At 39.5% G+C, this 27,716-nt stretch overlaps 1 protein-coding gene across 8 annotated transcripts in view; it reads right to left on the reverse strand.

The window, feature by feature from the left end:
- LOC109410067 (growth hormone secretagogue receptor type 1) overlaps positions 1 to 27,716 on the reverse strand; it is a 484,121-nt gene that overhangs the window by 61,448 nt on the left and 394,957 nt on the right. The window contains exon 7 of one of the 8 annotated variants that reach the window (XM_029856844.2): positions 588 to 1,919. The exons of the other annotated variants lie outside the window; for them this stretch is intronic. Coding sequence (XP_029712704.2) covers positions 629 to 1,919 — 1,291 coding nt within the window. The 3' untranslated portion in view covers positions 588 to 628. Of the gene's footprint in view, positions 1 to 587; positions 1,920 to 27,716 lie in introns of those variants that run through there. 8 annotated transcript variants of the gene reach the window in all.

Below are 27,716 nucleotides of genomic sequence, written 5' to 3' on the forward strand. Positions count from 1 at the left end.
TTAGCAGATCAGCACATTTTTAAAGTTGATGAGCAATTTCGTTTTGTTGAATTCGATTCGTTCGTATTGAATGCGGTCAGGCACAAAGCCATTGCATTTAGGCACATTCAAGATGCCTGTCCTAACAAAAAAAAATATGCAGGAGCTTCATCAATACTTCAACTCTGAATATTGCATTGCACTTCTGTGACCCAAAATGCGAGCTCTCGTCGTTTACATGCTTTACTAATTCTACAAAACTTTTAATCGGTGTTATCAGACTGGCGCTTTCAAAATAAATCAACAAGTCTGTTGCCCAGTAGAAGAATCAGTGAATTTCATTTCAAGAGCTCGGACACTGTCAATTGCCTAATTAACCAAAATCTCACTTGTAGCAGAGTCTCAGTCTCAAGTACAAAACCAAAACATGTAATGAGATCTAGGGGCTGTCCATAAACCACGTGGTCATTTTTTTGGGACTTTTCAACCCCCCCCCCCCCCCCCCCCCGCGTGGTCATTTGTCCATACAATTTTTTTTATTTGTTCATACAAAATGGTCATTGGCCAAACCCCCCCTAATGACCACGTGGTTTATGGACAGCCCCACTAATCTAGCAAGCGACCCCGCAGTTACTTCTTCAACACCGCATTAGACATCATTGGTCGCAGAACCACTTTCAACCGAGCAGTGCTTACCATGCGCCGCTAGCAAACTTTCATCGAGTGACATTTGTTTTTTCGTTCGGGGACCCATTGCTGGCAGCCCTCTTCTGTCTACCCCTATGATGGCAGCAGCGGTTTTGTCGGTGGCAACACGTGAGTCGTATGGTCTTTGTTCTTGTGGCATCATCGTCGTCGTCGTCGGTTGCCGGATAAATTTCAATTTCCACGGATTAAACAGATTACCCCAGGCCGACCCCGGTTCCACCAGGATAACTTCACCGTTGCCGGTTGAGGAGTCGTTGTTGTTATTTTTGCGTCTTTCCGTTTCTTTGAAGGTCACATTAAACTGACGCTTGACCGCACTTTCGACAGATTTGTTGCTATTGATCCCTGACGAAGGTTCGGTCGTCGAAGGTAATGATGCTCCTCTGTCTCCGTAGCACGGCAGCAGCGGGGTGGAATACTGCCGCAGGAGGTTCATCCGATAGAATCTACTAAGCTGGAAGGGTTCTTCGTCGTCATCACTGACGGCTACGACGATGGAAGACGCATCCTTACCCCGCGGATCGCCACTATCAGCCGTAGCTAATGGGATACCATTGGGGCAGAGGGGAAGCTGTTGAAAGCGTAAATCGTCCAACGATAATGTGTACTTTTCACTGCTTTTCCGAATCGATGAGCTCGCCAAATAGGACGAGGTCGTGGTGGTTGTGAATGTGGCCGACCTTCCGCGTACTTTCCCACCCCGTCGTCGCAAGGGATGTCTCCAGAGGCTCGTGCAGCGACATAACCGCAGGAAACCCTTGCGGAACTTGGACGACATTAGGTTGTACAGTATCGGATTGACAGCCGAATTGAGGTAGAGCATTATACGACTAAAATACAGTAAATTATAATACTTTTCTACGCCTAATTTTTGGAATGTTTCTTCGGACACCATGATGATCCAAAGGGTGAGCATCCGGAACGGAAGCAGACAGGTGAAGAATGCTAAAACTACAGCGCCCAGCATCAGAACCACCTGCTTCCGGGCCTTGTAGCTGAGTTCCGGCTTGCTGAGACGGATCTTTATCCGTGAGTTGTTGCTGGCGATCAGGTTCTTGGCGATGATGGCATACAGGACCACCAGGATGACCAGCGGGAGCAGGAAGAACAACGATATGGTCATCAGGAAGAAGGTCACCGTCCACACGTTGGAGGCCTTCGTGAGGCATACGGGAGCTCGACTTCCGTCCGGGTACTCCTCGACGCTGTACTCGGCAAACAATAGGATCGGACTGGGGTCGGGTTCGAGACCGTGCACGCAAGCAGGATTGGGGTTGGTTGTTTTTTATTGGGAAGAGATACAGAAAGGGAAAGCGAGTGTCAGTCATGTTTGGTAGGGGAAGCAGTTTTTTTCAGGTTTTAATGTGTTTGACGATTGAATGATGAGGTGTCATGTTCCGTCTGTTTCGTCAACTAACAACAATGATTACTCATTGAATAAGAATCCCTCTAGATTCGTTCGTGCGTGCGTCGTCAAGTCAAGTCATTTATTGTCCAGCAATAACCGGACTGATCTTTTTGCGCATATTACCGAGCCTTCTAGCCCGGGGTGACGGACAAGTGATGGAGCCTGCAAGATTGTGCCATGCGTGTCGTATTATTGCACCATTACAATAAATCACTTCCCCCCAGATGATGAAGACGCTTGCCAACTACTGTCCCACTACAGATTGCCACGCCGTTGCCACTGACAGGTTAGTGGCAAGCTTTAATGATCGCTTATAATTTTTATTGCGACATGAAAATTGGCGCCGATTCGTTCGGATGAGCAGCGGCAAAAATGAACATACAATTAACTACTGCTGCTGCTGTGACGCCGCCATGGATGACATGTAGCGCCGCAAGGGCTACCGTCGTTGTCCCCGTAAACTTGGCGAACATGGTAAAAAAGTGTCTTACCGGAGAAAGTGTCAAAATGGTAATAAATTCACTTGGGTGGGTAATTACCATATAGAAGAACTTCATTTCAGATAAGGGGGTATGAGATCAATGAGGTCGTGTCGTAAGACTATCAGGTTCCTTAGGATATTGAGTTGAAAGTAAATGACCTTGTTGATGTTTAAGATGCATTTTTATGGATATGTTCACGGACTGCTTGCTCGAAGCATGATTGTTATATTTTGTTAATGCCGATTAGACAGCAAATTTCCAGGCAAAAAATACGTAGCAAGCTTTTCGGTCAGGGAGGGACGAGAAAAAAAAATATATGGCTATGATTATATTTTAGAAACATTATTCAATGCGTCAAACTTATGTCGTATTCCTTCTGGTATTTCTCCAGAAATTGATCGTTTTTTTATATCATTGGGTATTCCTCTTAACATTTATCAGTAAATGTGTCCATAGCTTTTTTTACACATTATTCAATTCTTAAACCCAACAGAGATATTTTTTTTGAAAATATCTACGTAATATCTTCCATGAACCAACTAGTGTTCTTCAATAAATGTACCATCCAAATTCTCTGAGTTCTGAATATCTTTAAGAATTTCTTCATTGTTTTTCAAAAGATTATTCGGCAAGTCATCACAATAAGGACATTGAAAATGGCAGAGAATTTCACCAGTTTTTCGTTGAATTACAATAAAATTGATATTTTATTTCACTTAACAAGGCAGTGGCAACTGTATTACCACCTGATAAAATCTTCAGAACTTGCAACATTTCAACTTGTTTGCTTCATTACTTTTAAAATGTCAGCTTTTATTCTGGTTGTTATGGCCGCGATTATCCAGGGGATGCCAGGCCAGGGGAGTTTAGTTTCCATTCGTTATCAACCCAAGAGCATTTTGTAAAAAGCATAACACGCGAATGCAAAATAGGCAAAGAATGCTCTCAAATAATATTGAGAGATTGCCCAAAAACAAAACTGAGAAGCAAGTTCTGTCAGAAGTAAGCTTGCTTTGAAACAGTTATAGAAATACTCAGGGAAATTCCAGCAGATCGAGACCCGTGTTTTTCACAGAAAGTTCTTTGAAACTGATACGTAGAGAAGTTTTTACCTCTTCTAAGGGGTGCAATTTGTTTTGATGTATGGAATTATCAAACTCTAGTCAAGACAAAATGCTAATGGAAAAACAAAATAATGCGAAAACCTCAGGTAGGTAATTGAGTAGAAAAGCAGTTGGATCCTCTTGTTCAATCATTGTTTTATCAAAAAGCCATCAGACCAGCAGAACTTTTAACATTATTATGCAATCTTGATACAATTTTGATAAAATTACAGCGAAAAAAAAGTAATTTCACATTATACATGAGATATACGTGAGGCTACCCGATATACCACAAATTAGGCTGCACCAGGACCCAATTTCATGTACTGTTTTGGCATAAAAAAATTCAAGATGATCCAGGGGCGGTTGTCGGAAGACCCCACCATAGTTCATTTTCAGGGGTATCACTTATCTTCTGCCGAAGGACCAAAAAACAGCTGATCAAGCAAAGAACAGACCAATAACGGTAATAGTGATACAAGCCAACTGCGATGCCAACAACGTGATGACCGAGGAACAAAAAGGTGTCGCGAAAACAAGCAATGCTGCAATGATCAGGTGACCATAGCTGCATTCATTGTGGGTCAAGCCACCGAAAAGCAGAGGAACCTGAGCATGGCGTACATCGACTACAAAAAGGCGTTCAACTCAGTACCGCACTCGTACCTTCGCAAGATAATGCAGTTAAGGGAGCAGCAGGAATTATAGTCCCGACGAATCCCACCGCTTGCGTGTCAGCCGCGTAGTCGCCGACTAAGAATAGGACTACAAACCCCAATTCAAGGTGTCAAGCGACCCGTGCGAAAATTGAATGATCGAGGGGTGAAAAAGATGCTCGTTCATTAACGAAGCCTGTGGGGTACCTGGCTACCCCACAGTATTTCGTCCCTAACCGCGTTAATGCAGGGCTCTGGCGTTGTTGACCTCTTTTCTCGTGCTACTCGTGGGATTAATAATGAAAAATTCTAATAAAAAAAATCAAAACGTAGGAGGTAGTGGTAGTGGGGATGCTAATCCCTTCGCAAGGAGTGGGTTGGCGGGGTCTCCGCTAAAAAGAAGCGAGGATGTAGGTGCGGGAAACTGCGCACGCAACTCCAGCGTGGGAGCTCTGGTCCGCTCCGGTCCCAGCCGTTAGAAATACTGGATAGAGCCTGCTTGTTGAGGGCCGTCAACCAAAAAAGAGAAGGAATGCCCGCAATCGAGGCGGCTGAGCAGCAGCTTGGCAAGATCATCGACTTTGCGTCCACGAAGTCCAACATTACATTGGTAAGGACCAGAAAACGGCCCTGTTGCGACTTCGTAAGTCGATGGACGATGCCAAGCAGGAAAACGTAAGACTCGTGAATACTGCAGCAGCGACGGGACCTGTGAAAGAAAAGGATACGACGTCTACTCAGACGGAGGCCTTCGCTTTCGCAGGTAGTCCAAAAGATGTGATGGATGCGACTGCTCGTGATAAGCACTCGCTGAAGCGGGTGAGGCAGCCGTCAGCTGAGGAGGTGTCTAGCGGTACCCGCAAAGCCAGGCGAATACTTACCCCGAAGATCGGCAGTAATGCCGGCAAGTCGGACCCCAGCCAGTTGTCCGGGAAAGCTGGGAAGGGTGGGCCTGAAAAGGCTGGCCCGTGCTAGAAGGATGGGAACAAGGGATCACGAGAGGGTCACCGATGTGGAGCTTATGGGGATAGCAAAGTCCCTTTGCGTAAGCAAGGCCCCAGGTCCGGACGGCGTTCCGAACTAGGCCTTAAAAATAGCTATTGCAGAGGCTCTCGAATTGTTCAGGTCTGCTATGCAGAAATGCCTGGACGAGGGATTATTCCCAGAAGCATGAAAGAGTCAAAGCTTGGTTCTATTGCCAAAGGCGGGGAAATCACCCGGAGACCCGTCGGAATATACACCAATATGCTTGATCGACACGGCGGGAAAGCTGCTCGAAAAAATCATGCTCAATAGAGTGAATCATCTTGTCTTTAAAATTATTGATAGAATGTTGGGGCACACCGAGGGTGAAAATGGACTATCGAACAGCCAGTACGGTTTCCGGAAGGGGAGGTCGACCGTAGACGCTATCCTGTCGGTTACACATACCGCCGGAAAAGCTCTCGAGCGTAAGAGAAAGGGGAATTCGCTACTGTGCAGTAGTGACCCTGGATGTAAGGAACGTGTTTAATAGCGCCAGTTGGCCGACAATTGCTGATGCGCTTCTGCGTCTGGAGATACCCGAGTACCTCTACAAGATCCTCGGAAGTAACTTCCAGAATCGAGTACTATTTTTCGACACAGAGGTGGGTCAGAAGTGCTTTAACATAACCTCAGAAGCCCCGCTCGGTTCCATCCTGGGTCCGGTGTTATGGAATGTCATGTAGGCCGTAGTGTTGAGGTTAGAGTTCCCGGTGGTAGTGGAGATTGTTGGCTTTGCTGACGGCATTACGTTCGAAGTCCACGGCGAGACGATCGAAGAATTGGAGTGTACTACCACCCACTCGATCGGGGTTGTGGAGGCGTCCAGCTCCAGGTCCAGGAAACTGGAGTTGGCTCACCACAAAATTGAGGTGATGGTTGGGGACAACCGGAAGTCGAAGCAGCAAGCGATGATTAGTGTAGACGATTACACTATCACATCGAAGCGCATGATGGTCGACGATAAGCTCACCTTCGGTAGCCACGTTGCTTACGCCTGTAAAAGAGCCTCCACAGCGATTGCAGCACAGTCCCGGGTGATGTCTAGCTGCTGTGCCTGAGGATTGCGAGCGCGTACCGTACCGTGTCACATGACGCGCTCTGCGTCATCACTGGTCTGGTGCCTATCGGCATCCTTATCAAAGAGAACATGCAGTGCTTCGAAATGCGCGGCACAAGAGGCATACGCAGAACAGCCAGGATGACCTCCACGGTCAAATGGCAGCGTGCGTGGGACAGTTCCACCTAAGGAAAGTGAACCCATAAGTTGATCCCAGGGTAGATTAATAGGCGCCATGGGAGGGGGGGGGGGGGGGTGTAAGTAACATTCCGACCGTATCTACACCGTTTCGGGAATGCGGGCTCTCCCGAATGCCCTGTTTGTGCTGGTTTAGAGGAAACGGCGGAACACGTTTTGTTGATGTGCCCGCGTTTTCACACAATACGTGACCGCATGTTTGCCACATGCGGGGAGGACACAACTCTGGACAAGGATGTGTAGGATGTCCAGAGGATGTGTAGGGATGAGTTTGGCTGGAATCACCCACATCGTCTGGGAACTCCAGCGGAGGTGGTGCGTAGACTTGAAGAATGGCTAGACGATTAAAAATCTGGAACCCAAAACATGAGCATGATTGCATTGGTGACCGTACGCTTCGTAGTTGCTACTCCGTGATTGACCTGAGCTAGCGGAATTGCACAGAAAACCAATAGGCTTGGGGCTTGGGATTTGCCACCACCCTCAATCAATGTACACGTTTCGAGAACTCAAACTTTATTGGGTCAATACGGCGCTGGCCTCGTCATTACGGCCTACCGGGGAAGGAAAGGAATGTTAGTTCAACAACCGTTGCTACAGAGGTTGCATGTACTACAGGACCCTCCACTGTTTTTAGGGGAAGGAGTTTTGTTAGTAAGGAGGGATTGATAGTCGCATAGATCAAGGATACACTTTGGCAAGCGATGCGATCCATGCAACCGTAAAATATACACAAAAAATGTGTCACCTCACAATTTAGAAGAATGGTGAGACCAAAACAATTTTATGGAATGAAAAAGATTTTGCGTCACCTCGCAATTGGGAGGACTGGTGAACCAATATGCTGCTTGGCAGGAGCTCGATATTTTGAAACAAAACAATGTGCCGTCACTAACAGTGACGGACCGCACAAACTTAGGCAAAATACTGCCGCATAATTACGGATCAAATCAATGTGACCAACACCGTAAGATGGTGGACTGTACAAAAATACAGGAGAATTTAACCTTCACATACCCGACCACCGACAACTCATTTTCAAAATGCTGGCATTTCGTCAATTTTCATCCGATTTTTTTGAATTCGCCCTCAATCGATCAAGTGCAAGTTTATTACACTCAAATGACCATATAATATCCGGAACTATTCCAGAGACATTCTGGATTGTACTGGGGTCAGGGGGTGAGAGAGGGGTCTGTTTAACCAAATGGCTAAAAGTGATTATTTCGTGTGTTATTGTGTTTGGGAGGCCCCCCTTGGAACCTGTTTCAGGTGTTCCGGAGCGGCCATATCAGTTGCTACATACTTCAGTCAATTTTTTCTGCCCCATTCTCTCAAAATCAATAAGTTTGATACGTCGCAAGGCATGTTTTGGTTGCAAACCAGAAATGTCCCCGATGTCACCCCCGTGGAACCTATGCTAGATGTTCCGAGGTTGCCATATTAGTTGATACATACTCCAGGGTATCGTTTCTGACTCAGTCATTCGAAATCATGAAGTTTGATATGTCGCACGACATATTTTGGATGAAAACCAGAAGTGTCCCAAATAAGGCCCCCGCAGAACCTGTCACGGTGATCCTGGTAGGTCAACTTATTCAAAACTGATTATCGCAGTTGTGTTTTATTGTGAAAATTGCGCTGAAAATCGATGGTTCAAACACAATAATACACGAAATAATCATTTTTAGTCATTTCGGCCCCCCTTGACCCCAGTACAATCCGGAATATCTCCGGAATGGTTCCGGATATTGCATGGCCACTTCTTTGTAATAAACTTGCATTAATTTATGATCGATAGAGGGTGACTTCAAAAAAATGAAAATTGACGAAATGTCAGCATTTTGAAAATGAGATGTTGGGGGTCGGTACGTGAAGGTCAATTAAAATTAAACAAAATTATTGAAAAATTTTCCCGACACTTGAAGTGACGAACTTTGCAGATCTTGTTGAGTAAATATATGAAGGATGATTTCAATCGTTATGTGTTCGACAAACTTTTTGCTTTTTTCTACACCGTGCTTTTTAAATGGGCGCTGGGTAGCCGGGTACATAAGGTTTAAGCTAATAGATACAGAAAAAATAAACATCCATGCGTGCATTGGTTTTGTTTTCGTACGAGACAATAGCGAACGCGATCGACTATGCGATACTCTCCCCTTACAGGAGCGATGCATGCACAGCAAAGAACAACGCGATACTCTCGACCTTCCTCACTTAACCTTTATCCAGCCAACGTATATTTTTCACCTTCGGAAAAGCACAAAAAAGGTCATAACTTTTTTGTTTTTCGATGGGTTTTGATGAAATTTTCACAACTTCCCGAAAATTCTTCTAGTTTAGGATGCTGGGGACATGGGTGCCTGGTCCACATGGTTCCGGAGTTACTCCGGATTGTCTTGGGGTACCAAAATTGGCCACATACTTTGCACAACGTATACCTCAAGATATCGATGAGGTAGAAGTATAGTATCTTCGGCAAATTTGTTCAGTAGGTTAAGAACTAACTGGCAACGGTGACTTTGGTTCGCGATTTGGCCGCTAGGCGGCGCCTGTGTCAAACATGTTCAAACATTCATAATTCAGAAACCTGATAAGATAGAGTGTTGCTGTCTTCGGCAAAGTTCTTCAGTATGCTCAGAACTGTCTGATAGTCAAGTCTTTGGTTTGGGATTTGACCGCTAGGTGGCGCCTTGTGTCTGAAAAATTCAAACACGTATATCTCGATACTCTAATGAGGTACAAGCATGCCGTTTTCAGCAAAGTTGTTCAGCAGGCTTAGAACTATCTGGTAATGGCGACTTTGGTTCGCGATTCGGCCGCTAGGCGGCGCCAATGTAGAAAATGTTCAAACCCTCATATCTCAGAAACCTGATAAGATAGAATGATACCGTCTTAAACAAATTACATCAGCAAACTAAAAACTGTCTGATAGTTGAGTATTTGATTCGTGATTTATTCGCTAGGTGGCACCTTGTGTAAAATATTTAAACACGTATATCTCAATACTCTGGTGAGCTAAAAGCATGACAAAATTGTTCAGCAGGTTGAGATCTATCCGACAATAGTGACGCTAGGTGACACCAGCAATCAAAACGTTCAAACAATTTTATCTCAAAAATCTGAAAACGTCCAGCAAATTGTTCCGAAAGTTAAGAGAAAGTAAGACGTATCTGGTGTCCGTCTAGTATCAAAAAATACTTGTATGAACACCCTAATGAACAAGAAGTATTCCGTTTTCAGCATAGTTGTTCAGCAAGCTAAAAGCTATTTGGCAGGATAGTATGCGGTTGAGTACGGTGGTGCAAGAGGCTATACTTTTACACCGTCTTTGACAAATTTTGTCACCCCACAATATTGCTTATATTGCTCCGTTTTCCGTCCGGTAATGTCTCTGGAAATTTCTACAGGAATTCATCCGGGATTTTTTTCAGGATTTTTCCGGATTTTTTTCCAGAAATTTCTCCGACAATCCCACGGGTAATTTCTCCAAGAATTCCACTGGGAATTCCTCAAGAAATTCCACTGGGAATTTCCCAAGAAATTCCTCCAGGAATGTCTTCAGGAAATTTTCCGGGAATTCCTCTAGGACATCCTCCAGAAATTACTCCGAGAAACTTCTTCAGGGATTCCTAAAGGAATTCTACCAGGAATTTATCCAACAATTCCTCCGGGACTTTCTCTAAGATATCCTTCAGGAATGCCTCCGGGAATTCCCCCGGAAATATCTCCAGGATTTCCTCTAGGACCCCCAACAGGAATTCCTTCGAAAATTTCTCCAGGAACTCTTGTGGGAATTTTTCCAGGAACTCCTCCGGGAGTTTCTCTATGACTGTTTGACAATCTATTATACGTACATTATTGGAACAAGTTTGTGCTCGGTTGGTTAATCTTTCGCGAAGCTAGAACCGTTCTCGTGGAACACTGGTGATGTATCTCCGACCAGGAGATGCTGTTTTACTAGTCAACTTGTTGTACGAACACACAAAAGTTCAGTCAATTGATGTAGCATTACCTGAGTTATAGCGAAAATGTCTAGAATAGCGCTTCTTGTCAAAAAAGTCTCAAACTCTAAGTGAAAAGAAGAATGGCAAACAAGGATGTTCACTTTTAAGGTCTTAAGACGCTTATACTATTTTGACAATTGTTAAATTTCAAACATAAAGCTTAAAATTGTTCAACAATGACAAACACAATTCTCTTCAATACCTTTTCGATAATTCTTTTCGGTTTCCGCTTGGAGTCCAACGAAATGGTCAAAAGTGTCTTTTTGATTTATATTATTTATTCCACGGCTTAAAATCCCTACCAAAACTATGTGGTCCCGATGTCGTTTCGAGATAACATTCTATTTCCAGTATCCCCTTCCGAAATTTTTCCAACTTTATTCAAGCGGTATTAAACAGCGAGCGGGAAACCCTTCTCGGTTAGTATGCCAGAAACCAACCGTGCCATATCGGAGCAAATCTGAATTACAACCCTTTCCACGCATAAACCACCGAAACTTTTGTCGTCTGATGGAATTATAGAATTTTTCTTCGAATGGAGGGATGGATACCATCACTAGCTGGCATGTAGCAAGCCGGAATTTGTGATAAGGGACCTTCTCTGCTGGACACGCATTCCTTGATATACCGGCATCGAAAAGTTGTTCATGCGTACACTTGCTTGGAATTGCATTATTTCCGTCCAGTCACCGTCAAGTCAACAGTTTTGCAACATGTCTCATCATTCATCGTCAAACATCGCATCGTCGGATAAATTTAGGATACCGGCTGAACTTCGTCCGAGTGAAGCAGTAGATTAGGCGCCACCACCAACCAGACCACCAGGACTGGATGTTAAAGCAGCACGCCATAATAGCTGGTTTTAGCTTATGTGGTTAGTAGGTTCGGTTATGTGGTTTTCTTTCTTTCATCTTCCGCTGACTTTGACTTACTTACAGGACACGAAACCAACAGAGAGATACAACGCGTACGACAACACTCATCTCCGCGGAAACGAAAAGCCTGCCAAATATCCCATTGTATGTAGAGGTTTGGTTTTCTCAAATATGGAATCACTCGGTTCGGTGGGAGGCTGTTTCCGTCGGGATGACGATGACGACGAAAGGATGCTCGATGACATAGCTACTCATATGTTTGTCGGCCGCCGGACGATAAAACAATCAATTTGCTAACGAAGAAGATTATACACAGATGGACATCACTTTGGCGGATACACGAATGGATGGACACGGATGGAGATCTTTGTTGCGCGGGGTTCCACCACATGACACGCGTCCTGATGAAATTTGGGTCAAACCAGTTGTGTTTGGTGACAGTGTGTATTTATTGGGAATCAAAATCGGACGTGACTATTAAAGCGATATTAGTTTTGCGAGGCACATACAAATTGGTTAAGCATTAATGGTTGTAGCTAATGGGCGACTAGACGATAGTTTAAAGGTGAAGGCCGCGATGTCGGGGTAGCGGTTTCCGGTATTGTTTCTTCATTTAAAGCACTATATAATATTTGAATTAACCCTCAAAAGCCCTAGACGAACCACTTTTTTCAATCGGCTACTACTCAAAGACCATACAATCAAAAAATTTGAAACCAATTTTAAATTGAATGCGGTTAGTTGGTCTTCCAATATCTGGGTGTGGCATCCCCCCTGACCCCTCCCCCCTTTCTGGGTATTGAGAAATGCCTTGCCACGGGGGTATTTTTCGGCAATTTTATTGAATATCACACATATTATTATTATGAAATTTGTAATGTAAAACGTATTTGGCCATAAAATGGTCGCTCTGTGCTATGGGCATCCCACCGCTACGGAACCAGTTTCGGACGTTTAGGCTGCCGGACCTAATCTCCGGAGGAACCTGCTACATACTGTATACTAAGGTTCGCATTCATAATCCTTTTTTGCGGCTTCAAATATTAAATTTAGAAGTATGATGTCTTAGAAGAGTTTGTTAAGTATATTCTTTATTTTAAAATTTTCACCTAGATGATTAATCCACCTAAAAGTGCGATAGGAATTCACTTTTCTCAAAAATAAAGATAGAGTATTGGTGTCTTCTACAAAGTTGCAGAAAAGGGTATTATTGGAAAGTTTGCCGAACCAACTATTACCTTATTTGCTCAACTTTAAGAGTTATGTGTCATTGTTTGTGTTTTTCTATGGATTTTTGGGATTTTTCGAGTGTTCTTTGTGATGGAATACACCTCATTCTGCTTTTTTTCGTACTGGATTAACGCTCCAAGCGGTACAGCGCCTGCATCTCAACTTCCAAAAATTTCAAAAAGACTATGGAGTTTTTGGTGAAATTCTCTTTATTTTGTTATTTTTTAATGATTATAATACTCCTCTAAAAATTATTACTGCAAACTAAAAAAATTTTTTTAGTATTTATCCAGTAGTCCATGCCGGAGATCCACTTGAAATTTCTTCAGAAACTTTTTTGGCATTAATTCAATAATTTCCTAAAGAATCCACCAGGAAGTCTTATTGGAATTCCTCAACCAATTCCTGCTGATAATGTACCAGGAATTCTTGGTGGACTCCTAAGAGCAATTACTGAAGAAATCTTAGCTGATATTGTTTGAAAAATTCCAGCAAAAATTCCTGAAAAAAATAGTAGAAATATCTGAAGGAATCCTAGCAAGAATTTCAGGAGATGTTTCTGAGGAAATTCCTAAAGGTATCCTTGAAAAATCTCTGGAGAAATCACAAACGGAATTCTTATAGGAACCCTTGGAGGAATTTCATGCAGCAAATGTAAAGGAAACTTTGGAGAAACCTTTGGGGCAATCTCAGCAAGAATTTCGAGAGAAATTCCATTATTAATTTATGGAGGAATTTAAAGAGGATTTCTCAAAATACTTTTTCTTGGATTCCTCCAAAAGTTTCTCTTTGCATTTTTCTGAGCATTTCCTCAAGAATTCCTTCAGGACCTCATATACGAAAAAAAAAAACTCTAGAATGCCCAGTCCACACAAATTTCTACAAAAGTTATTTTTGTGATTTTTACAGGTTTTTTTTTTCAAAACATTCCTCCACAAATTTCACTTCAAATTTCCCCAAAATGCCTGCTTGGTTAAAACCACGAATTCCTCAAGTTGTTCTTCTAGTAATACCTCTTGGAATTTATCAAAGAATTCTTCTGGGATTACCTCTAGCCATTCTTGTTGGGATTTATTTAATTATTATTGATTGGATTCATCCACCAACTACTACTGTAACTTCTCTTCTGTAGCATCCTTCAGAGTTTCTCTTGCGCTTCTTCTAAGAATGTATCTAGGGATTGTTTCAGGAATTCCTCTTCGTTTTCTTATTGGAAATCACCTTCAGATTCCTTTGAGAAATTAAGTTGAAATTGATTCAGATTTCTCGAGTAATTCGTGGTGGGAAACCTCTTGGAAGTCTTGCTGGAATTCCTCAAGTCATTGTTGACAGAAATTATTCAGCAATTCCTGGAGGATTCTTAAAAGCATTTACAGCAAAATACCATCTGGAAATGATAGTGAAATCCCAGCAGAAATGCTTGGAGAAATCCTGGTAGGAGTTCCTGAAGGAATCACAGCAAGAATTCATAGAAATATTCCGGGAGGATTTGAATAAACTGTAGAATATTTCTTAAAGGGACATTCCTTGCCGAGGGAAGAATCCCGGCAGAAACTTCTAGCACAATCTCATCAGGCATTCCTGGAGGAATTCTAAGAAGATTTCTCAAAAGATCTTCTTCCATTTTTAGGGATGACTGCTGGGATTCCTCTGAAGATCCGTCTGGAATTTCTCCTTGAAATTCTTCTCCAAGGATACCTCTAGGAATTCCTTTTGCAATACATCCAGTAAACAACAGGGATTCCAAAAATACCTTCTGGAATTTCTTAGGGAATTCTTGCTGAGATTTCCATGGAATATCTCCAATAAATATAAATATTGCTCTTTAAAGTCTTGCAGGAATTACTGGAGGATTACCTGCAGATATTGCATTGGAATCCCAGTAAAAAAAAAATCAGGTGGATATCTACCTGAAATATCTAGAAAAAAAACCCAGTAGAAGTCCTGGGGCAATTCCAATGAACTACTGCATAATATATTCTCAAGAGGATTCCCAGTAGGAATTACTTATTTCTGGAGAAATCCATGATAAATTACATCAGGAATTACTATATATATAAAGTCCCAGGGCCCATATAGCCGAGGCGGTAAACGCACGGGTATTCAGCATGACCATGCTAAGGGTGACGGGTTCGATTCCCGGTCGGTCCAGGATCTTTTCGTAAAGGAAATTTCCTTGACTTCCTTGGGCATAGAGTATCTTCGTGCCTGCCATACGATATACACATGCAAAATGGTCATTGGCAGAGGAAGCTCTCAGTTAAAAACTGTGGAAGTGCTCATTGAACACTAAGCTGAGAAGCAGGCTTTGTCCCAATGAGGACGTTACGCCAAGAAGAGGAGAGGATAAAGTCCCAGTAAGAAATTCCTATTGATAATGCAAGAAGAATTGAGGAGTCCAGATGCAAAGAGGTGTAAGAGACCATTTTGTTGATTTTGAGCTGAGCATATTAAAAAATTCTTATAATTTTAAGCTTTTAGGAACTTTTTCAAGATTATTTTTACGATGAATTGCAATGAATCAGAGAAAATTGGGTGAATTGGTGAAACCATATACATTTTGCGTGGGAGAAAAAATTAATGGAAAACTTTATTTACTCAAATTTTGTTTACTCGAAAGTATATTTTTGTCACTTTCACCCATTTGCTTCTAACCTCTCTTAATTCTTGTGTGAGTCCTTGCAGAAATTTATGGAAGAATCTCAAGAGCAATTGCTGGAAGAATTCTTGGTCAAAACCTCTGAAAGAAGCACAAGAGGAATTTCTGGGAGATTCAATGGAGAAATCCCTTCTAATGTCGCAATGAGAATTTCTGCAGGAATCCCAGGGGATATTCTTGTAGGATTTTTGAGAACAAAATCTGAATGTATCCCGGAGAAATTCCTGAAGGAACCCTTGAAGCTATTTTTTCAGCAATCCCCGCAGGAATCGCTTAAAGAAGCTCATCAGGTTTTTCTGAAGACATTCCTCTTGCAATTTTCCTAATGAGTTTTAAACATATTTTTATACATATTCCTTCTGTGCTACCTTCAAGGACTCCTCCAGAGATTTCTCCAAGGTATGCTATAGCAATTTTGCTTGCGTTTCATTTATAGATTTCTTCACGGATTCCTTAAGATTTTTTTTCTAAGAGTACCTACCAGCAGAAACTCCAACTAGAATTTCTCCAGGAATGTTTCCAGCATCACTTCTGGAGAAATCTCAGTAATAATTCCTAAAGGAATTTCAAGTTGCTTCCCAGCTGGAAAATTTGTAAGAATATTTCCGAAATAATCGTCATGTAAATCCCCGAGGGAAACAAAACGAGATTATTATTTTTTTTTTTTTGAAAGAATCACAGTTGTAACCACTAGCGTGGCCAGATGTTCCTTTTTTACTCGTTCTTCAGGAACAAACAAGAGAACGAGAATCATAGAAAAGATGGAACTTACTCTCACTTCTATTCCTCTATTTCTCATGATTATAGAAGAGAATGAATGAGAAATAATAAAAATAAGCCGGATCTAATGGGTGCCCAGGACCGAAAGTAGTAAGTAAGTAGTGACTGTAATTGGTTGAGGTATTCCAGCAATAATTTCTGCAAAAATCATGGGAATTTTCCCAAGTATACTTCAGAATGGCCTTTTAGACTTTCAAGTTGAGATGCAGTCGCTGTTCCACTTGGAGCGTTATTTCAGTACGAAGAAAAAAGCAGGATGAGGTGTATTCCATCACAAAGAACAACTTTGTAGAACACTCGAAAAATCCTAAAAATCCATAGAAAAAGTTATATCCGAAAACCTATTACAAGGGGTCGTCCACAAACAATGACACATAATTCTTAAAGTTGAGCAAATAAGGTAATAGTTGGTTCGGCAAACTTTCCAATAATACCCTTTTCTGCAACTTTGTAGAAGACACCAATACTCTATCTTTATTTTTGAGAAAAGTGAATTCCTATCGCACTTTTAGGTGGATTAATCATCTAGGTGAAAATTTTAAAATAAAGAATTAAGTATATAGAACAAACTCTTCTAAGACATCATACTTCTAAATTTAATATTTGAAGCCGCAAAAAAGGATTATGAATGCGAACCTTAGTATACAGTATGTAGCAGGTTCCTCCGGAGATTGTGTCCGGCAGCCTAAACGTCCGAAACTGGTTCCGTAGCGGTGGGATGCCCATAGCACAGAGCGACCATTTTATGGCCAAATACGTTTTACATTACAAATTTCATAATAATAATATGTGTGATATTCAATAAAATTGCCGAAAAATACCCCCGTGGCAAGGCATTTCTCAATACCCAGAAAGGGGGGAGGGGTCATGGGGGATGCCACACCCAGATATTGGAAGACCAACTAACCGCATTCAATTTAAAATTGGTTTCAAATTGTTTGATTGTATGGTCTTTGAGTAGTAGCCGATTGAAAAAAAGTGGTTCGTCTAGGACTTTTAAGGGTTAATTAGATGTTTCTGATAGTAAATCAGTTGATAACTATGGTCTTAGCCTGTCGGAAAGACAAATGCAAAAAAACGAAACGAGAAACATACGTCGCTCGCCAAAGAGATGTCGACATGTACGAGCAACAATCGTTCTCTTCGGAATGTTCTGTATCTTGTAATAAATAGGAGTTTGTTTACTATTACGCATAAGCATAAACAGGACGAGCTTGGTGGCCTAGTGGCTACCGCTTCTGTTTCTTATGCAGGTGGTCCTGGGATTACTGGCTCGTCCTTTCTCCTACTTTGTTCCTTTATATATACTTACTCTACAGTCTATTCTCTTTTCTCTATATCGTTCATAACCATCGCCTTGAAAGTGTAAATGTATCATATAAAGCCTACAAGTTATGCAACCAAAAGAACTGTATCGCTTCACAGTATTCTTCAGACAACCTATCACTTTACGCCTGGCATCTACGCATCAATGCGTGAACCCCGTGAAAAATCCCATAAACACTCCGACATCCGCATGAATTTGTGCAGATGCAGTGAACTCCACGGTTTGTTGGCAACAAACGATTCCCTTCCAATCTCCACATTGACTAGCATCCTGACGTAGCAGGCGCCTTTTTTGCCTTAAAATAGTAGATCATTATTACTCACACACTGAAGATACCGTTTCTTCCCAAACAGCTATCTTATTAATTCCTTGTGTGAGTGTGGCTGGTCTGGTGATACTGGAGTAGCATCTACGGGCGGTCAACATGGACCGTCTATCAATTTGCATTTGTAACGGCTTTATGTATCCGAGATTTTTCGGAGTTTTTCGGATATCCATTAGAAATAACTCCGATAATAATCTTAAAACAGCCTTGTCGTATGAATTAATCGTTAAGTGCTATCGGCTGCTTCTATTAAGAAGCGAGGAATTTTTCGACTTAGCATTCCCAAAATCAATGAAAATTGAAAAAATATGCAATTTAGAAAACAAGAAAACATCCTAAAACACAGTTTTTTTATACACTCCGACTATATTTTACTTTCGTTTTTTACGCAGGATTGATTTACGTCCAAAATTTAGATTACCGTCCATTTCAATCATTGCTCTAAATACCGTCGTTGGGGGTGAGAATGGGTCAAAAAAGGATACTCAAAGATTGTTTATTATATAACTAATGCAATTGAAGTCGGAATAACTTTTTATTTGGTATGTATACTCTTCTATGTAGTAATGATAGTTTAGCAAGAAAGTATCACATTATATGTTTTACTTACTAAACTACATATGGATGAAAATTGACCCAATCTCACCCCTTAGAGGGGGTGAGAATGGGTCAAAGTATTCGAAGTCGCCTATCTAAGAATATAAGTTAATTTTATTGATCATATCTAGTAAACCTACTTAAAATAAAATGTAACCATGACGAGTAAAAACTTAGGTAATTTAAAAAGATGATTAATCCACCTAAAAGGGCTAATACAACCGAAAAAAATGTTGAAATTTGGTAAAATAACGTTTGTATGTTGTATCGCCATTTTTAGCCAACATAATCATCCTCATTTAAAGTTTCGACCTCCATAAGAGGAGTGAAATTACAATAAGGGAGAAGCGCATTGAAAGATAGATTAAAAAAAAAACAATATATTTTTTAATGTTAACCAAACCCTCCGTTATAAACTCGTATGTACATGATCGGGCCTCTATTTTGCCAAAGCAAATCATTCCATCTCAAGATAGAGGGTCGTTCAAATATTATGTTACACAACGTTCCACATTACTAGACCCTCTCCTGCAAAAATATTTAAACGGATTTTTTAATAAATTTTGTATGAGTCCTAGCACAACGGTAGACTTATTCTGCTTTCTTTAGTTTTTTTATGTATTTTATGAATGATCCTCGCTTGACACTTCTTCAACATATTTTCTAAAATAAAGAGTGCTTTTATGAAGATACGGTAAACATGGCATCACTCTAACATCAAATGGGGACTGGATAACAAGTTGAATTTTTAGTTAAGGTTATGTGCACTCAATAACTTGCTTGACCCAATCTCACCCCCATTCTTAATATTTAGACATAGGGTCGAAAATATTGAATTTTTGAATAAAAAGTGCATTGACAGCCCACTTTTTTCGTTGCATCAACCAGGTAATACCTACAGCTAACCACTTTTAAGCAAATTTATGGTTAGGTACATATGTGAAACATTACGAAGGATATTTTTTTCTGAGTGATTTACTAGTAGTTTTATCATATGAGTTTAGCCACAAATTTAACAAAAAAAAACGATTATTGCTCAACATCTTATTCTGCATCATGACGTGTAAAAACATCTCATCTTTTAAATAATATAAAGTTTTTGATATAAATTAGCGATGGTTGATGAGCTATTTCAAATATCATGTTTCTGAGGAATTCCACGGAGTCATGTCAGTCGATCCTGAGCGACCATTTCAAAAATATCTGAAACTTTGCACAGTTTTTCAATTTCATATAAATCGCCATTTTTTTATATTAAACCTTCATATTCACTCACGACTAACTTTTCAAAAGGGTGTATGCGAAAATAGTTCTAAAATATTCTAAAAGCTGTACAGCAAAAACGGATTGTTCGATTGTTATAAATTTTTCAGCAAAGTTAGATAACTAAATGATGATTCCTTAGAAAATATACACTGTAAAAAATTTCTTTTTCTACTTTGAAAAAATATGATATTTGTCACAAAAACTCAAATATCTCAAAACCCTATCTTTTTACCAACTTCAATTTTTTAGGGGAAATGGCCCATTATATCAGCTATCTACCATAAAATTTTGGTGATGGTAAACTGATAAACAAAAAAGTTATGACATTTCAAACATTTCACAATTTTTACATTTAGTAACAAAAAAAAAATTTTTTTCTGTGTAAATTATTTCGAGAATTATATTTTGATGCTGATTTTATTGTAAAGGCTACCGCCTGAATTGTTTTCATGATACTTTAGTTTGATTATTCGTAATTACTATAGTATCTATTTGAAACTTAGACGCGATCCAGTGTTGTGATCAAAAATATTGAGATTGTCATACTGTGACAATTTATTGTACGTGACTGGTGAAAAAATCCCTTGATAGTGTTGAAAAGCTGTTGATTATAAGAAAAATGGAATTGAATTTATTTTTAAGACAAAAGCTGTATAATAAAAGTTTTTTTATACGCGTATACGTCTAGTTTATCCGCAAAAAAAATCCCTCTTACACACTTATTTCTGAATTGCCTGTTCGGTACTTTTTTGACGAGATTATAACAGCAGTACGATCTCGGTAGTTTCGGTAATCGATTTTACTGAGGCTCAGTAAAACAACTGTCAAAATCGTATGGAAAAGGTAAACAATGCATTTTTGCTGAACGAGTTCGGTGCTCAGCAGTTTTAATCTCGTCAAAAAATTACCGAACTCGGTAATCAAAATTAAGTGTGTAGAGAACAGACGTTATGATCGGAAGAATGCGAGTAACTTCAACAACAACAAATGCATAAGAGGTACATACCACAGACAAACAGACGAAACGCCTAGAACAATTTTAGTGAAAATTCATCGCCCAGTTTACACTATCACCACCTGGTGGAAATGTTTCACGAAACACTGCGTTGTGCAATATCGTCATCAGAAGGCGCTAGTGTGAAACGTCAAACGCAAAGAAAAACGATGGGCGCTCTTCTTGTTATGAAAGCCACAACCAAGATTCAAAATGATCGTTGAAGGCGTGGTCAATGAAAATTTCGCCAGTGTTACGTTTGTTTGTCTGTATACATACCTGACAATGCTCACGAAAAAAACAAAAAAATACTACCGCTATGAATATTAAAAATTGTATAGTATTTTTTTTCTTCAGCCACCAACACCAAACAAGTAAATTAATAAGTGATTTTGTTTATTATAATCTAACGAACAAGATGAACAGTCGCTTTCTCAAAGGTCTTCAACTCAACGCTCTCTTGTATACCGTTTGATGAAAAAAAATGTTCAAAAGAGTTACGAAATCTCACCGAAAGCACCATAGATAAACTGAAAGAGACTGGTTATGCCCAAATGTCCACATTGTGTACAAAATTACGCATTTGCACGTCCTGCCGTCTAGAATTTGACAAACGAGCCATCTGTATATCATCGGTAAAGCAGGGCGCAGGAAGTTCGAAAACGACAACAACTGAGAAATTGCCATCAGCGACATCTGTTTAAACAATTTAATTACGCCCCTTTTCAAAAATGCCCTGTAATATTCTTCAACATCTATACCCATTTCAATATTTTTAACGTTGCAAAACACGCTTTCAACATTCATCTTGAAGAAGAGGGAAAACACTTGTCCTCAAATGTAACAGCAAATTAATGAATAAACGACTAATGCGCGGAGGGCGTGATAAAATCGGAACATTACGGTACATAGTATATTATATTATATGTATATATAATATATAATAAAAACAACGTGTTTTACTCACGCAAGGCCATTAACAATAAAATCAGCATCAATCTTCAATTTCCGGCCGAAATAATTTACACTAAAAAAAATTATTACTAAATGTGAAAATTGTGAAATGTTTGAATTGTCATAACTTTTTTGTTTATTTTCATGGTAGATTGCTAATACAATGGACCGTTTTCTCTAAAAAATTACGTTGGTAAAAAGATAGGGTTTTGAGATATTTGAGTTTTTGTGACAAAAATGATATTTTTTAATGTTAAAAAAGATTTTTTTCACAGTGTATATTTTCTTAGGAATCGCCATTTAGTTATCTAACTTTGCTGAACAATAAAATCAGCATCAAATCGCGATTCCCGGCCGAAATAATTTACACAGAAAAATTTTTTTTACTAAATGTAAAAATTGTGAAATTTTTGAAATGTTATAACTTTTTTGTTTATTAGTTTACCATCACCAAATTTTTATGGTAGATTGCTAATACAATGGACCGTTTTCCCTAAAAAATTCAAGTTGGTAAAAAGATAGGGTTTTGAGATATTTGAGTTTTTGTGACAAAAATGATGTTTTTCAATGATAAAATAGATTTTTTTTCACAGTGTATATTTTCTTAGAAATCACCATTTAGCTATCTAACTTTGCTGAAAAATTCATAACAATCGAACAATCCGTTTTTGCTGTGCATATTTTTGAATATTTTTGAACCTTTTTCACATACACCCTTTTGAAAAGTTAGTCGTGGCTCTAAATAAAAATTTGATATCGAAAAATGGCGATTTAGATGGAACTGAAAAACTGTGCAAAGTTTCAGTTCAATAGAAAATCATGAATTAAAAATTTTCCTTAATTTTGATGCTGTTGCTTGGAATCGCTCTTCTCTGTTTTGACCCAATCTCACCCCCCAGACCCATTGTCACCCCCATCGACGGTATCAAATAGTTTTCTAAATAAACACATGTTATGTTCACTTAAGTTCAAAAGGACAACAAAGGCTACCCAGTGATACCTCCTGATATCAGTATTTCTTATGTTAGATGGCAACACTGTTCGAATAGAATCATATATTGCTGTATATATGCATAGAATATAGCAATGTGAAAGACTTCTGAATAATTTAAGTAGACGTCAAATGCTGTCTCGTGTTGCATAGAATAAAACGAAGTTTTTTTTTATGCTGACAATACTGATGAACTGTAAAAAACTGAATGTATAATTCACTACTGTTGCGATGGTGCCTATGTTCATTGAAGTTTGAAGTAACGTAACACAATAACAACGAGTCATCTAGATTTACTTTGAGTGCTTGTCTTTGTAAAATTTAGTTCATTAAAAGTTTCTCTGCCACTGGCAACACTGCATAATGTTAGACATCGATCAAGACGATTTTGAGATAGTATATGGAATTCGATTGTTGTTAATATTATGTAGAAGTCAATTGGCATCTTTGGCGTCATTTTAAAATAGAGATATTTTTGACGTAATTTAATAACAATTCGAATGTTCGATAATACATATTATAGTGCACCTCAAGTGCAGTTCATTGATACCACATTGCGACACAAAAATGTTATTGCTGGTAATACTGGCCATACAGATTTAAATCAAGCTCAATACAGGTCTGGCTTGATTATCCAGATGACTCCAAAAAATTACCCCAGATAATCTTTTTTTTTCATTTTCATTAATGTGTATTTAACAGATAATCGTAACTTACGGATAATCGAGCCATACTTTTTTTCTTTTATTGTTAAAGTTCTTCAATCAAAAACAGTTCAATAAACATAGAGGATAGGTAGTGTGTTGTTATAGTGCTTAAATTCAACGGCTAACAATATTGTTATCATATATTTAAAGAACGGAGTTTTAGCAGAAAAATCTGCATAAACAAAATTATGCATGTTGTTTTTGAAATTTCCTATATCTTGGAACTTGGCCTGCATCTCTTCAACTTAGGGAGTCGAGAAAACTTTCCCGACCAGATCGGGAATCGAACCCTCCGTCTTCGGATTAACGATCCTTAGCCTTAACCACTACCCGAGCAGAAGGGCATACCTTACAAATACCGTACAAAGAGCAACCTGTGCTCTAATACCACAAGTTGGTATTGCTATATTATTCTACGCAATGATATGAGAACACCACAATAACAAATGGAGGTATTTGAGCAAAGTTAGGTATTGATGTGGTATTGTTGATTTAGCTGAGAAAATAACTGAATAACAAAATTTGTTATTACATCGTGGAGCTATCAAAAAATGTTAAATTTGATATCATACCTTCTGGATATCAAAAAGAGCGCTTGAAATTCATGGTATGCATTTATTATTGAAATAACAAGACTTGTTATTTTTCAGATGTTATTTATGCAAAATTATGGTATTCATTTTTGTTATTTTGCCTCTTATGTCCACCTAATGAAGGGCATATCGAAGTATAATGTTATTTAAGATAAATACCTCGATATGTTATTTTGTTGCTATTCTTTTCTGCTCGGGAAGGCTTACTGGAGACTCAATAAGCATTAATCTTGAAAATTCGTAAACATATGCGTCTGATTTGGATTATTTGCCTCTTTTTACAAGTGAGCAAAACCATTATAAACAAATGCAGCGTGGTTCGATACTTCGTTCATTAGATTTGTATGCACAATTAAAATAAGATTTCGTAATATTTCTTCTTAACGGATTTCAGAAAGGTGTTATTATATTGTTGGGGCATTTAATATTTTCTGGAGAATGTTACATTGGGGCGAATGACTTTCGCACGTTTGTTACTTTTGGGAATTTTCTTGGGAATTTGTCATTCGGGCGTTTGGAATTCGGGAGAATGTGACATAGCTAATTGGAGAATAAACAGAATGTTCTTGTCTTTCTGAACAACTTTGCCGAAGACGACACTTTTCTATATACTTTAAATCACGAGATAAGCAAGTCTAAAGCTTTACTTGAAAACTACCGCTACCTAGCGTTGAAATCATCAACAAATTATTGAATCACCAGTATATTCTTGTCATTCTGAACAACCAACGTTGTCGAAGACGACACATGTCTTTCTGCGTTGAACCCCAAGATAGAGAAGTGTGAAACTTTACTTGAAAACTAGCGCCATCTAGCGGCGAAATCATCAACTAATTATTGTCCTTCTGAACAACTTGGTCGAATAACACACATTTTTATCTTCTCTCGGTCCCGAGATATGTAGAAAAACTGAAACTTTACTTGTTAACTAGCAACACCCCCAGTTAATGGACGGTCTTATGCAGGTCGATCAGTGTTGCCGTCTGCGGTCGTAATTCCAAAGTGAATTGCCACACGTGATAGCCCTTGGTCAGTAAACTTTGCGTAACACATGGAGAAGGTAAACTGGGATCTAGTAGATGTATTTCAATGCAAATTGATAAGTGCTCTGATTATTTTACGTACAATTTGATTTACGCCCCCCCACATTTTGTTCAAGTTTTAGTGAGCTGTGTTATTTTATGTTGATTCCAAAATGTTTTAGGAAAAGTGTGATAAAACGAAATAAAAAACTGTGAGGTTGGCGAGTAAACGATGAGAAATAAAAAAAATGTATAAAATTCTGACGCTTCCGCACAGCTTTTATTCCGTATTTAGGGTATTGGTTCCCTTATTAAGCATGTGGCTCCCATTTCCATCTTACGAAAAACAAAGGATTGAAGTGCTGTTTATTTTGTTTCTTATTTTTTTTATTTTCTGTTAGAAATGGGCACCTATGAAAACACAAAGAACGGAATCAATCGGTGCCTTAACCGCTTGTTTTCGAATATGATGAATATGGGAGCGTGAGATTACTGATGGCACAAATACCCTATATTGCGTATGTATTGTTGTTTTCCCGCATAGAAAAACAACGTTTTTCTCAAGAACTCAAACAACGCAAAACAATTTTGAAACAAAGCTCACAAATGCTGTGAAGAAATAAGCTTATTTACAAGAACAAAACCAAACAAATAACACCACGGACAAATAGCACCCACTCCGAGAGGGTGCCGAAGAAAAAGATCAACTTTCAAGCGGATAAGCTGCCACGCGCCATCATTGCGTTGGAACCCCATGGTCTGGCCCGGTTTTTGATATCACTTTTCGATATCGGGAAAAGGTCCGTTTCCTTGAATCGATTTCACTCGATGCCGGCCGAGATTCTTTTTCCTGGTGTTTTTAGTGGAGCGATATCGCAAACACTTATTCAAATGCGATTTTGAATTGGGCTTGGCTAGGCTCAATCTATCTTTCATGTTGGGAAGACATACACGTGCCAGAATCTTTCCATGTTGGTGGATAAGTGCGTAGAGGGAGTTGGTATGAGATGCGCCTTTGGAGTATAACAATATACATACTCAAATTCAAATATGTGAATTTATAACATATTGAAACTTATCTATTGGTTCTAATCTTGTACCGACTTTTCGAACCCTCTAAGCAGAATACCCTCTTTGAATGAGTGTAATCAGTTTCGTACCTTTTAATTCCGCCCTATGTTGCTTATCCTTTGACAGATACGCGTATTTCGACTTTGTAATCTTCCTCAGTGTCAGTTATCCGCTCTGGATAACTGACACTGAGGAAGATTACAAGTGGTAGTCGAAATACGCGTATCTGTCAAAGGATAAGCAACATAGGGCGGAATTAAAAGGTACGAAACTGATTACACTCATTCAAATATTGGTTCTAAATTGACATGCTCGACAAACCCTAAAATAAGAATCTACTACAATTTTTTGATATCATGTACTGATTTATCGACCGTATTCTATAATTAACTTGATGATTTTGTGGCTATATCGGTCTCTTTCTACTCATAAGTATAAGGGAGTAGAGATCAAAGTGGATAATGAAATGATAGATATGATAGAATTCGCTAGGTAGCGAACAAGTGTGAAAATTTTATAGAAGGTGAAATTAGGCAAGTAGACCATGTATTGAACGAATACATCGAATGCGTGAAACTTCTGCCGTGCGACCTGTGTTCTATCCTATAAGATCGAAAAAGCTAATAGGAAGAACACGCCGCGATATAGACATACCTCTATGAACGGAGTGCGAATTCCGAAAAAGCTACCGATCGATAGAATTTGTGATGAAAACAGAACAATACATTAGGCAGTCGGGTGCCTGAAACTTTTGCCAGTCTTGGTAAGGTGGTATGAACTACCAACCAAGCCGATCTGTTTAAAAGCACAGGTCGCACGGCAGAAGTTTCACGCATTCGATGTATTCGTTCAATACATGGCCTACTTGCCTAATTTCACCTTCTATAAAATTTTCACACTTGTTCGCTACCTAGCGAATTCTATCATATCTATCATTTCATTATCCACTTTGATCTCTACTCCCTTATACTTATGAGTAGAAAGAGACCGATATAGCCACAAAATCATCAAGTTAACAATTTTTTGAGTTTTTTTCGCTTAATTTGATTTTGAACACATTTTGAATATGCTGATTACTAAATACCTACATTACATTATTTGAGTGCAATTCAATTTTAGCAATCATACTCTCGTGGACCCATTTTAACCTCGACTCTTCCTATGCACGACTGATGCGTCATTTCATAATCGAACTTGCCAAGGACGACCCCACCACGTGCGAGCCTCGGTCCGTCAATGAAGTGTGGGAGTAGCGTGGATTTTTTTTATAGACGATTAAACAAATGAAAACCAATATCATATGATGCCATGAGGCGGCGCAATTTGACGTTCGGTTGCGCCAGGACCGGTCGCTTCCTAGAAGTGTGTTCAAATTTAGTAGGTACAATTAACGGAAGTCGTTCGGATGTGGACGGCAAAGTCAACACATGGTTACCTTTAACTTTGTTCTAATGCAGAACATCAAAAAATATGTGAATCGATATTCTTTTGAATGATTTTGCTGAACTTCCATTTAGGCTCAGTGTACCAGTTATGGCTATAGTACCTCAAATTCGCCATAGTTGATTTTCAACCCATAACCCTTCAGCGCGCGCCGTGTTGTAAAAATACAACACTATCAAAAAACCTCGCTTTTCGTATACAGCGCGAGCGCGGTGCAGTTTCGGTTGCTTGATGGCGCGCGTCCTGGAAGGTTAAAAA

The sequence above is a fragment of the Aedes albopictus genome, chromosome 1 (genome assembly GCF_035046485.1).
Source record: "Aedes albopictus strain Foshan chromosome 1, AalbF5, whole genome shotgun sequence".
In the NCBI taxonomy this organism is placed as follows: domain Eukaryota; kingdom Metazoa; phylum Arthropoda; class Insecta; order Diptera; family Culicidae; genus Aedes; species Aedes albopictus.